This window comes from Ceratotherium simum, chromosome 13, assembly GCF_057802395.1.
Source record: "Ceratotherium simum simum isolate JZ-2026a chromosome 13, ASM5780239v1, whole genome shotgun sequence".
Taxonomy (NCBI): Eukaryota; Metazoa; Chordata; class Mammalia; order Perissodactyla; family Rhinocerotidae; genus Ceratotherium; species Ceratotherium simum.
Genome location: NC_141912.1, coordinates 32949451 through 32959834, shown reverse-complemented (window position 1 = coordinate 32959834; position 10384 = coordinate 32949451). Strand labels below are relative to the sequence as shown.

The following is a 10384-nucleotide window of genomic DNA, read 5'->3' as shown; positions in this document are numbered from 1 at the left end:
ATGGGGACACTGGGGCTGGAGGGCCGGGGTAGGAGGCCCCAGGGGAAGGGCTGCCTCCTGCTGGCTGTGGCAGGAGCCACTTCCCTGGTGACCCTGCTGCTGGCTGTGCCTATCACTGTCCTGGCTGTGTTGGCCTTGGTGCCTCAGGAGCAGGGAGGACTGGTGAGTGGCTGCAACAAGTCCCCCAGAGGGCTGTCTATTGCTGATGCTCACTTACCTCTGGCTATGCCCGGGAGTTTCTTGGCCTCATCCTGCTCAGCTGGTTTGGTTGTCCCCAGTGGGGATGTCTTGTCTGTTTCTGGCTGGCTCTCTTTCCACATTCCTGTGAGGCTGTTGTGTCCTCATGTCTCCAAGCCCCTTCCTGGTCGTCTGTCTGTCTCTTCTTCCCTTCCCAAGACATACTCAGGCCTCTGTCGCTCTGCCCAAGTACCCATGCCTTGCTTGCTCTCTCTTCCAGGGAGAGGTACGTTGGGGATGGGGCTGGTAGGAGAAACCCCAGGCCTGGAGCTTGGGTCTATGTTGGAAAGGGTGGGGTTGGCGTTAGCTAAGACTGAACTCTGAGCACTGTGACCCCACCCACCCAGGTAACAGGGACCGCTGACCCAGGAGCACAGGCACAGGCCCAGCTGCGATTGGGTAAGAGCAGACCATCTCCCCCTCCCCTGCTCCAGCCCTCAGGGACTTCCAGCTCCCACCCATCTGGATCCCCAGATACTTTTCCTCCAGGAACCCAGGTGACCCATCCCTGGGCCCTGGCACCCTGTCCCCTCAGGGGGACTGTGCGTGGGTGACTGCCCTACCTCAATCATGGACTCTTCGCCCCTTCCAGGGTCCCAGGAGCTCCCAGAGGAGGAGGCAGAAACAGATGTCAGCCCTAGGCTCCCGGCTGCCCATCTCATAGGTAAGAATCTCAGAGACCTCAATAGTCCAAGGTCTGCTCACCCACAGTTAGAGTCCTTTTGCTCTGTTATTGCAGAGCTTGGTTTCCGAGCCGCCTCACCACCTCTCCCCCTAAAGAGCCCACCCTTCCGCTTGCTTCCCTCCTGGAGCATGCAAAACCCGGCCTGGATCTCCCCACCACAGCGCTCCGCACCCCACACCCGGGTGCCCTCAGTCCCCAACTCATACTCATTGCAGAGGTAGCACCAGCACCCCACTCCCCTTCCCCGGCTCGGTTCCTGCAGGGGTTAAAGGTCCCCCTCCCCTTAGCCCCTCCCCGCCCCGCCCCCCGCAGAAGTCCCGGGCCTGGATCGCTCCTCTCAGGATCGGATTCCCGAGAGCTCACAGGCCCGTTTCTTCGCAGGCGCTTGGACCAAAGGGCAGGGGCTAGGCTGGGAAGCGAAGAAAGAAGAGGCATTTCTAAGGAGCGGAACGCAGTTCTCCGGCTCTGAGGGGCTGGCTCTCCCGCAGGACGGCATCTATTACCTCTACTGTCACGTCGGTTACCGAGGCCGGGCGCCCCCTGCCGGCGGGGGCCCCCTCGACCACTCGGTCACGCTGCACAGCCGGCTGTACCGGGCAGGGGGTGCCTACGGGCCGGGAGCTCCCGAGCTGCTGCTCGAGGGTGCCGAGACCGTGACCCCGGTCGTGGACCCAGCCCGGAGGCGCGAGTACGGGCCCCTCTGGTACACGAGCGTGGGGTTCGGCGGCCTGGTGCAGCTCCGGAGGGGTGAGAGGGTCTTTGTCAACATCAGTCATCCCGATATGGTGGACTACAGGAGAGGGAAGACCTTCTTTGGGGCCGTGATGGTGGGGTGAGGGCCGCCCACGTCCCGGGGAAAACGAATGCACGGTGGGAGTGTGGGAATCAGTCCGGATATTGGGGACCCAGTCACCAGGGACCCCATGGCCATGGGAAAAATGTAAGAGACTGGAAACTGATACTGAGCCTGTTGAAAATAAAGAATGTAATGCTTTAGTGCTGCCAAATACAGATGCTGAGATGTTAACTTGTCTTCATTCAGGGTGGGTACACAAGAGTTGGTTAAATATTCGCTGTACTTTTCTGGTTGCCTGAAACGGTTCATAACACTTGGCATGGCCTCTGCTCACTGGGCTGGCAGTCTACCGGTCCCACCCACCCCTGCCTCGGAAGGGCCCTGCCCCAGCATTAGCCCAGTTGGAGGTAGAATGAAGGGGATCTCCTCAAACCCCAAAGCATCTCCAAGCATCCTGATTCTCAGAGCCACCTGGTCCCCACCAGACTCCACACTCCTCCCTTTTCTCTTGAGTTCCTCCTCACAGTGAGAGGGGTCATTACAGGGGAAGGCAAACATCACTCAGAAAGGCCCAGCGCAGGGGTCCCCCCTGGCCTAGCAGTTAAGTTCGTGCTCTCCGCTTTGCAGCCTGGGGTTCGCAGCTTCGGATCCCGGGTGCGGACATAACGCACCATTATCAAGCCATGCTGTGGCGGTGTCCCATATAAACTAGAGGAAGATGCGCACGAATGTTATCTCGTTAGCCCAGGGCCAATATTCCTTAGCAAAAAAGAGAAGGATTGGCAACAGATGTTAGCTCAAGGCTAATCTTCCTCAAAAAAAAAAAAAAAGAAAGAAAGAAAGAAAGAAAAGTAAAGAAAAAAGAAAGGCCCAGTGCAGAGTAAACCCAAATATGGCTGAGGAGTGAAGTACTGAGGTGAACTACTGAGAGAGGGACCCAGCACTTCTCCCCTGCTGGTTACCTGAAGACCCCTTTAGCTACTACCCCACAGCCAACTCTTCTCCAAGGAGCAAGAACCACAGCTCATGGTGTGTGAAGGGGGAGGGTGATTGAGAGAGAGAGATAGGGTGCGGGTAGTGCCTGAGGACACTGGGGAGAACCTGGGGAGGAGGGGAGGGGGAAAAACTGAGGCCATCTGGCCCTGTCCATGGTGGGATGGAAAGTCCTCACCCCTCTTTCACACTTCAGGTCCCCTTCCTGTAAGTGGGCAAGTGTGAGGGCCTCGGGGTGAGTAACAGCAGCCCCTTCACTCTATGACCGACTTTCAGCCCTGGGCTGGAGGAGGCAGAGGGGGACCCAAGGCCCTAACTGTGTCACCCTACCCCTGGGGGACACCACACGATTTTCCCCTGCCTGGCTACCCTGGCAGGAAAGAAAGCCCAACTTCTGAGCCCAATGGGGGCTTCCACTCTCTGGGTCTACATTTCTGACTCCATATTTGTCTTTGACTCTGTGTCCAAAAGACCCTTCTGGGGGAGGGAGTGCTTTTTTCTTTTCAGTTCATCTACCTCACATCCCTCCTCTCATCATTCTCCAAGAAAATTGGAGTGAGCTGGCATGTGAGTCCTTCACTCACATCTTATACCTGTTTTTAAATTTTCTTCAGTCTCTTCAATTCTACCCGCTGAAAGATGGAAGGGGATAGAACAGCTGGGGGCTGGATAAAGGTAGAAAGCCAGAATTCACTGAGTGCTTACTACGCTAAGTGCCGTGCTAGGTGCGCTGAGGTAGCTTAGGTCTTCTGTTCTCTCATGGCCCCATATGTGGTGGTTCCTATCTCCATTTGATAGATGAGGTTCAGTGACTGGTTCAGGTCGCACAGTTAGGACAGGGCTGGCTGAGGGGCCAGGGATCAGGATGATTTGGAGCCCAGGTGTCTGAATGTCTAGTGCCTTGGCTGTGATTCAGGTGCCTGAGAATGTGGCCCTTCCCTGGCTCTCCCTCAGGCAGCAACAGCCGGAAATCTCACCTGAGCACCTGAGCTGCAGGACTTCCCCGGCTGGGATTGGAATTCCCAGAGTTGGAAATTCCCACGCCCTGAGGGAAAGGAAATTAGGTTCGGGCTCCCGTTTCCTGGGGGAGGGGCATATTAGTCTAAGAATTGTTTCACGTCCAGTCTCCTGAGCCCCAGTAATTGGAGGACTGGGGACTAGGTCCAGGGATCTTAAGCCTTGTGGAGAAAGGACTTCAGGGAGTGGCCTCCCACCCTCAGGGAGAGCAGATGCAGAATTAATTCCAAGAAAGAGACCTTGTTTCTTTTCTAAGCATACTTTATTTCTCGCCACTGACCAGTAGGGCGGTTACAGATACAACTCCCCTGGGGAGCAGAGGTTCCTCGATGTAGCGACAGTCGGTCACCAAATCAGCATTATTTAGACAACTTGATCAGATAATATTATTTAAAAACATAAGCAAAAGGAGGCACAGAGGCCAGGAGGCCAGGTGGGAACAGCCTACAGTTCAGCTCCGTTTTCACAGAAAACATGTCTGAGCCAAGGCAGCCCCTATGTTGGGTCTCCCAGGAAACTTCCACCTCCTGAATAAATACATTCATTAGTAAATAAATAAATAATAAATAAATAATAAATAATCACAAGTGCAAACATAAATAGAGGGAGACTGCCCCGTGGGGGAGGGCCTGGGCTCTACATCTCAGGGAAGAGTCTGGACAGATTTGAAAAAAGGGATGCCTGAGGTCCACTCTTGTCAAGTTCTAGGTGAGATCTCAAGGGATGTTCTGAAGTGTTCTGGCCAGAACCAAAGGTTCCCTGGGCCCCACATTCCAGATGTCCCAGGTTGTATTAAGGGATCCAAACCTGAGCCCCTCAGTGAGCTCTGGAAGCCCCAGTTTGAATTCTTGGTGGTGGCCAGTGCCCCATTTTCCAGGTCACACATCCCTGCATTCTAGGTTTCTAAGTGTTGTTGTTTCAAGTTCTAAGCTTGGGGCCTGGCCCTGAGCCCCTAATTCCCTTTCTAAACCAGAAGGGGATGAGGGGGTCTGAAGGAGTGGATAATAAAGGAATTGAGGTGGGCGAGGACAGATGTCCTGCCCCCTCACAGGGCAATGATCCCAAAGTAGACCTGCCCAGACTCAGCAAAGTCCAGATAGTCGGGCAGATTGATCTCGGCGCTGAGTCGATCACCCTTCTCCAGCTTGAAGACTCCTCCCAGGTAGATGGGCTCATACCAGGGCTTGGCCTCAGCCCCTTCTGGGGTCTCCGTCTGGCAAGGGCTCTTGATGGCAGAGAGGAGGTTGACCTTGGTCTGGTAGGAGACGGCGAAGCGGCTGATGGTGTGGGTGAGGAGCACATGGGTGGAAGAGCAGCCTTGGCCTCTGAAGAGGACCTGGGAGTAGATAAGGTACAGCCCGTCCACTGGCACCACCAGCTGGTTGTCTGTCAGCTCCACGCCATTGGCCAGGAGGGCATTGGCACGCCCGCTCAGCCACTGGAGCTGCCCTTCGGCTTGAGGGTTTGCTGGAGGGAGAGAGAGAAAGAGGGAGAAGTGAGTCAGTGTGACCCTGTCAGTTCCACTCTCCACATCCTGGCCCTCAAGTTCTGCCCACCTCCCACATCCGGTTCCTGTCCCCTGTCTGTCTTTCCACATCCCATCTGGCCATGAGGTTCTGAGTATCCCCCTCAAGGCCTGTGCTGTTCCTTCACCCTCTCCTGGAGCGCAGCGAATCCTTGTCACACTGTCCCCAAGCTTTGTCTACTCTCAGCCTGGGTTCAGCCCCCAAATCCTATTCCTCCATATCCCATCTGCTTCTTCATCCCCCAGACACATCCTCGGAACTCTTACCTACAACATGGGCTACAGGCTTGTCACTTGGGTTTCGAGAAGATGATCCTGAGGAGGAAAAGGAAAACAAAAAGGTGAGACCCTTAAGCTTCCCAGAAAATATCCTGCTACTTTGACCTCCATTCCTCCTCCCCCAAAAACAAAACTCTAAATTTCCCCCACTGCTTCCCTCCCAGGACTAACCCCCACCCTCATTCAAACCCAGAATTAGGAGAGGTTTTGGAAACACTTACTGAGTGTCTGGGCCAGAGGGTTGTTAAACGGGAAGCCATTTGGTAACTGTTGGGGAGAAGAGAGAGGATTAGCATCAGAGAAAGTCATCCCTAAGGGAGAAACAGCCAGGCTGTTTACCTAGCCCGTACTCTCTGCCCTGATGTGTCTAGTTTTCTCTCTCCATTCATCCATTTATTCATCCCTCCATCCATTCAACAACTCTTTCATTGAGTTCCTTCCATGTACCAGACATCCTATCTTTATCTTTCCTTATCTCTTTCCCTCATCTCTCTCCTTATCTTTCATATCTCCCATATCTCGTTCTGTCTCACCATCTTTATTCATATTAGTTGTTTTTTCCCCATCTCTCTTCTCACACCCCACATCTCTCTTTATATACATATATCTGCTTGCTCATTCATTCATTCCACAAATGTTTAGTGAGCACCTTCCATGTGCCAAGCACCCCATCTCACCATCCCTCTCTGTCTTCCTCCATCTCTCTCCACATCTCCTTCTGCCTCCCCATCTTTCTCCATGTTTTCCCTCCCACCCCTCCCCATCAACACACCTCTTCCCCCCCCACCTCTCCTCCTCTTTCTCCCCCATTTCTCTCTGAGTAGGAGAATGAGCCAAGGCTGGCAAGGCACTCACCTCTTCCCTCTGGGGGCCGATCACCCCGAAGTGCAGCAGGCAGAAGAGCGTGGTGGCTCCTGCGACGAGGAGGAAGGAAAAGAGGCTGAGGCACAAACACCGTCTGGAGCTCTGGGGGCCCCCTGCCTTCCTGGCAAGCTCCTCCTCGGCCAGCTCCACATCGCGGATCATGCTTTCAGTGCTCATGGTGTCCTTTCCAGAGGGGCTCAAATTCAGCTGGGAGATGGTGGAGCCCTGGGGCGTGTGTTAGAGGGAGAAAATCGCCTGGTTGTTTGTCCGGGGGGTGTGTCCTCTGAGAGGTTATTTCCAGGGGTCTCTGAAGTTGCTTCTCTCTCTCTTGGCTGGTCCCCTGGTGTCCTCGCTGAGGGAGCTTCTGCTGGCTGGGTGTGCAAACAGCTGCATTTATATGCCCCGGGCGAGAGGAGGGCGGGGAAAGGCTCTCATTCAACCAGCGGAAAACTTCCTTGGTGGAGAAACCCATGAGCTCATCTGGAGGAAGCGGTAGTGGGCCCTACACCTTCTGTCTCGGTTTCTTCTCCATCATGGGGGCGGAGGTTTGGAAAGTTGGGGACACCCAGGCATCAAGGATACTTCCCACTCTCCCCACTCAGATTCTGAGGGGGCTTGCTGGGCCGGTTACTGTGTAACTGTGTATGGAGGACCCTGGAGGCTGGACCCCAGTTCTCCTCTCCCCACAATTCCCATTGCCTCCATTTCTTTTGGGAGCCATTTCCCTCTGATTGCTGTACAGGACACACGTAGGGATAGAACTAGCAATGAGAGGGGCTTCAGAAAGCTGAGTCCTTGATGGGGAGAAAACTTGGGGGGGAAGTTGTGCTGGGTCCTTACATGTGTTTGGGTCCCTGGGGAAAAGGAGCTGGGGGAAGGGGAGCTTGAGGTGAGGGGCATGGATGGAGCTTCTGGATGGGCTGGGTGGGAATGGCCAGGACAAGCCTGGGACAACCCCAGAGGGAGTGAAAGCAACCCTGGGAATTCACGAACCCCACGAGGGCAGGCCTTCTTCTTTCATTCTGACCAAGGACTCACGGTGCTGGTTTCAGTCTTGGCTTCCAAGGGAATCTGACGCCTCGATTTTTGCATGAAGCCCCCCACCCCTCAGAGCCCCCGTGTGGCTGTGTATCCCCAAAGAACTCCTGCTCCCTCCAGATTCCTGGAGACAGCTCTAGGCCTCAGAGCCCCTGTGCATGACCATGTCTCCTCAGATGTTTCCTGTATCCTCAGCTCCCAGCCTTGGAGGCTTTCCCACTCCTCAGGGCTCTGCGCATGGCCATGTCTTCCAGGGGGTCCCTGTGCTCCACCTCCATGGCCCTGAATACCCTGTGGTATGATCCCTTCTCCCCAGAGGCCTCCTGTAACCCCCCATTCCTCGGAGCCTCTACCTGTGGCCATATTTGCCCGGGCTCCCCTGACCTCCACCCCTCCAGACCTTGGACCCTCATTTTCCCTTTGTCTTCTCAGCTTATCCTTTGGTTCCCCTGGGGCTATCTAGCTGCCCCGCCCCTGTGAGTTCGCCACATTTCCCCAGAGCTCCTCAGGCCCCTTTATCTCCTTGTATGTCCACAGCTCCTGTCCCCTCTGAGGCCTCTGTCCTCCCTCCTTTCCTTAGAGAGACCTGGGAAATTCTCCCCTCCCAGACAGACAGACACAGACAGACAGCATTTCAGAGAAAGGAGGTTTATTGGGCTTCAACGAGGGCGCAGATGTCTCCTTGTGGGGTGTCTAGTCAAGCAATGACTGGCTCGTAAGAGCCTTTCGCTTCCTTCTAGAGCCCCTCGGTCCCTCAGACCCACTTTATTTCTCTCTCGCTAGGTCATCCTTGTGCCGACAACCTCTTTTCATCTATTGGGCATATTTCTCTCTCTCTTCTTCATATCCCTCTATTATTCCCTTCTCTCCATCCTCCATAAATAAATAATTTAATTTTCCCTTCATAAATAATCCCCCCTCCCTGCCTCCAGTCATCCACCCAAACTCCCCCACATGTCTGTTCCCCCTCCATGTCTAGGGCTAGGCCCCCCCTAGACTGGTAGGACAGATGAAGAGTTCTGGGAGGGAATTCTAGGCAGGCTTAAAATCCTCAGCCAAGCACCCGGGGTAGTTCAGGGAGGTGTGGTCCCCTGGGGTGCCTAGAATTCCTTCTTTTGGAAGCTCCAGGTGATGTGAGTGGGGAAGGCTTGAGACTGTTGGAATGGTCAAAGGAGAGATGTGGTGACCCCTGAAATGGTCAGAATGGAGGCAAAATAGGGAGAAGGCCTTGAAACCAATTTTTTTTTCTTTCTGGATTTTTCTACAGAGCAAAGGCTCCAAAGAAGACGCTACTGGGACTGAGGAGTAGGTGGGAGATGCCGTCTGTGTGAGTGGATAGCTGGTCTCCCTGGGTGAGCAGGAATACAGCCCCCTGGTACACCGAGTGCACCCAGGGTCCCTGTGGCCCTGGGCACACGGACTTCTGAGCGCTGAGGAGAGGCACATGGAAGGGGTACTGGGAGGAGAAGAGCTGGACCTCATGGGCCAGGTAGAGAGGAGTCGGGGTGGCCTTGGGGAAGCAGCCTTCCCCAGAGAAGACCACCTGGGAGTAGACGAAGTAGAGGCCACTGGTGGGGACCAGGAGGGAATTGTTGCTCAAAGAGAAGCCATGGCGGAGGAAGGCACGATCCGTGTTCGCTCTCCAGCGCAACGAGTTCTGGGTGCTGGGGTCTCCTAGGAAGAGCCATTGGGGATGGGGGTCAAAGACCTGGGGGTCAGAGGTCTCAATCCCTAAGGAAGCAGGTGCTGGACTGAGTTCCTAGGGGATGGTTAGGAGGACAGATGCCAGTGGGATGCCTCTGATTTGGGAGTTGGGGAAGTTGAGGGAGAGGTGGAGTGGATGCTTGGGTCCCTGAAGGGGGGTTAGGAGGAGAGCTGGGGCTACATGTCTGGGAGGTCAGGTGGATGTTTACCAACAAGGTGGGCGGCAGGTTTGAGGGTGTCTTGGGTGAAGTGCTTCTGGGGGTGCTGATGGGCAGTCCGGGCTGCTGAAGGTGACAGGCCAACACCAGGGAGCCCCTAAGGGAGAACAGAGTTGAGGGAGGCTCTAGGGCTGGACCAAGGTTCAGCTGGGCCTCCCCCACAGCCCCCATTCTCCTGCTGCCTCACCTGGGCCTCAGGCGGCAGGGCCAGCAGCAGCCCCAGAAGGAGGAGGAGGAGGGGGGTGCCGCACACCCTCGGGAGGTAGAGACGTCCAGATGGTGTCATGGGGAGAACCTGCAGAGAGAGAGACAGTGAGCGGGGCGGGGCGCTGCGGAAGACAGGCCTCCTGCCCGCGGAGACAGCCACCACGAGACACAGGGCGAGAGACAGAGAAGGGGACAAGATGCAGTCAGGGAAACCCCGAGGTGAGCAGGGGGAGACAGAAAGAGAAACAGAGCAGAGAAGGGAACAGAGAAGGGTCGCGGCAGAAACAGAAAACGTGTGAAAGAGGCACAGAGAAGGAGACTGACAGACGGAGCATCAGAGAGAGGGGAACAAACCAAAACCAAACCCACCGAGGCCCAGGCCCAGGCAGGAGTGCAGGAGGGGCCGGGGTGCACGCTGAGGGGCCGAACGCCTGCCCAGGGAAGGAGTCCGCCGCCTGGGCAGCCCAAGGAGATGGGGCCGGAGAGTCTCACCTGCTGTGCAGGGCCCCTGGGCTGGGACGCCTGGGTCCCTTTATAGAGGAAGCGGCAGTGGCAGCGTGGCAGGCGGCGGGCGGGTTCTAGGCCGGGGCTGGGGCCCGGGGAAGCCCCCAGGGCTTAGAAGATGCTGCTGTTTCAGTCGAAGGCAGGAAAGGCTGAGGCCTAGGAGAGAACCGCAGGCTGGGGGCTCAGATGACTGAGTTCTGGGAAAGGGAGTGGGGTCAGGGGAACCGTGGGCTGGGAGGGCCAGGGAGCAGGGTCAGGCTTAGGAGTTCCTGAGAAGGGACAGTCAATTCGGGGGAGGAGAAGGGGGAGCAGCTGGG

The 10384-nt window shown here is 55.9% G+C and overlaps 3 protein-coding genes across 5 annotated transcripts; 1 reads left to right on the top strand and 2 right to left on the bottom strand.

Moving 5' to 3' along the window:
• On the top strand, positions 1–1933 carry LTB (lymphotoxin beta). 3 transcript variants are annotated; one of them, XM_087438329.1, is made up of 5 exons: positions 1–162; positions 585–636; positions 830–901; positions 1050–1139; positions 1304–1933. In XM_087438329.1, exons 1-5 carry the CDS (start codon positions 1–3, stop codon positions 1756–1758), a joined length of 831 nt encoding a protein of 276 aa, XP_087294455.1. In that variant the 3' UTR covers positions 1759–1933. The 3 variants fall into 3 exon arrangements, with proteins under 3 accessions (XP_087294455.1, XP_004424428.2, XP_014638463.1); XM_004424371.3 differs by lacking the exon at positions 1050–1139; XM_014782977.2 differs by lacking the exons at positions 585–636; positions 1050–1139; positions 1304–1933.
• A 2039-nt stretch (positions 1934–3972) lies between these two features.
• On the bottom strand, positions 3973–6788 carry TNF (tumor necrosis factor). Its single transcript, XM_004424372.3, has 4 exons — positions 6388–6788; positions 5754–5799; positions 5521–5568; positions 3973–5195 (listed from the first exon to the last, which is right to left on the bottom strand). Exons 1-4 carry the CDS (start codon positions 6571–6573, stop codon positions 4774–4776), a joined length of 702 nt encoding a protein of 233 aa, XP_004424429.1. The 5' UTR covers positions 6574–6788; the 3' UTR covers positions 3973–4773.
• A 1625-nt stretch (positions 6789–8413) lies between these two features.
• Positions 8414–9723, bottom strand: LTA (lymphotoxin alpha). The gene is made up of 3 exons (XM_014782980.2): positions 9544–9723; positions 9348–9453; positions 8414–9108 (listed from the first exon to the last, which is right to left on the bottom strand). The coding sequence occupies exons 1-3, from the start codon at positions 9640–9642 to the stop codon at positions 8696–8698; spliced, it is 618 nt and encodes a 205-aa protein (XP_014638466.1). The 5' UTR covers positions 9643–9723; the 3' UTR covers positions 8414–8695.
• Positions 9724–10384: the final 661 nt, after the last annotated feature.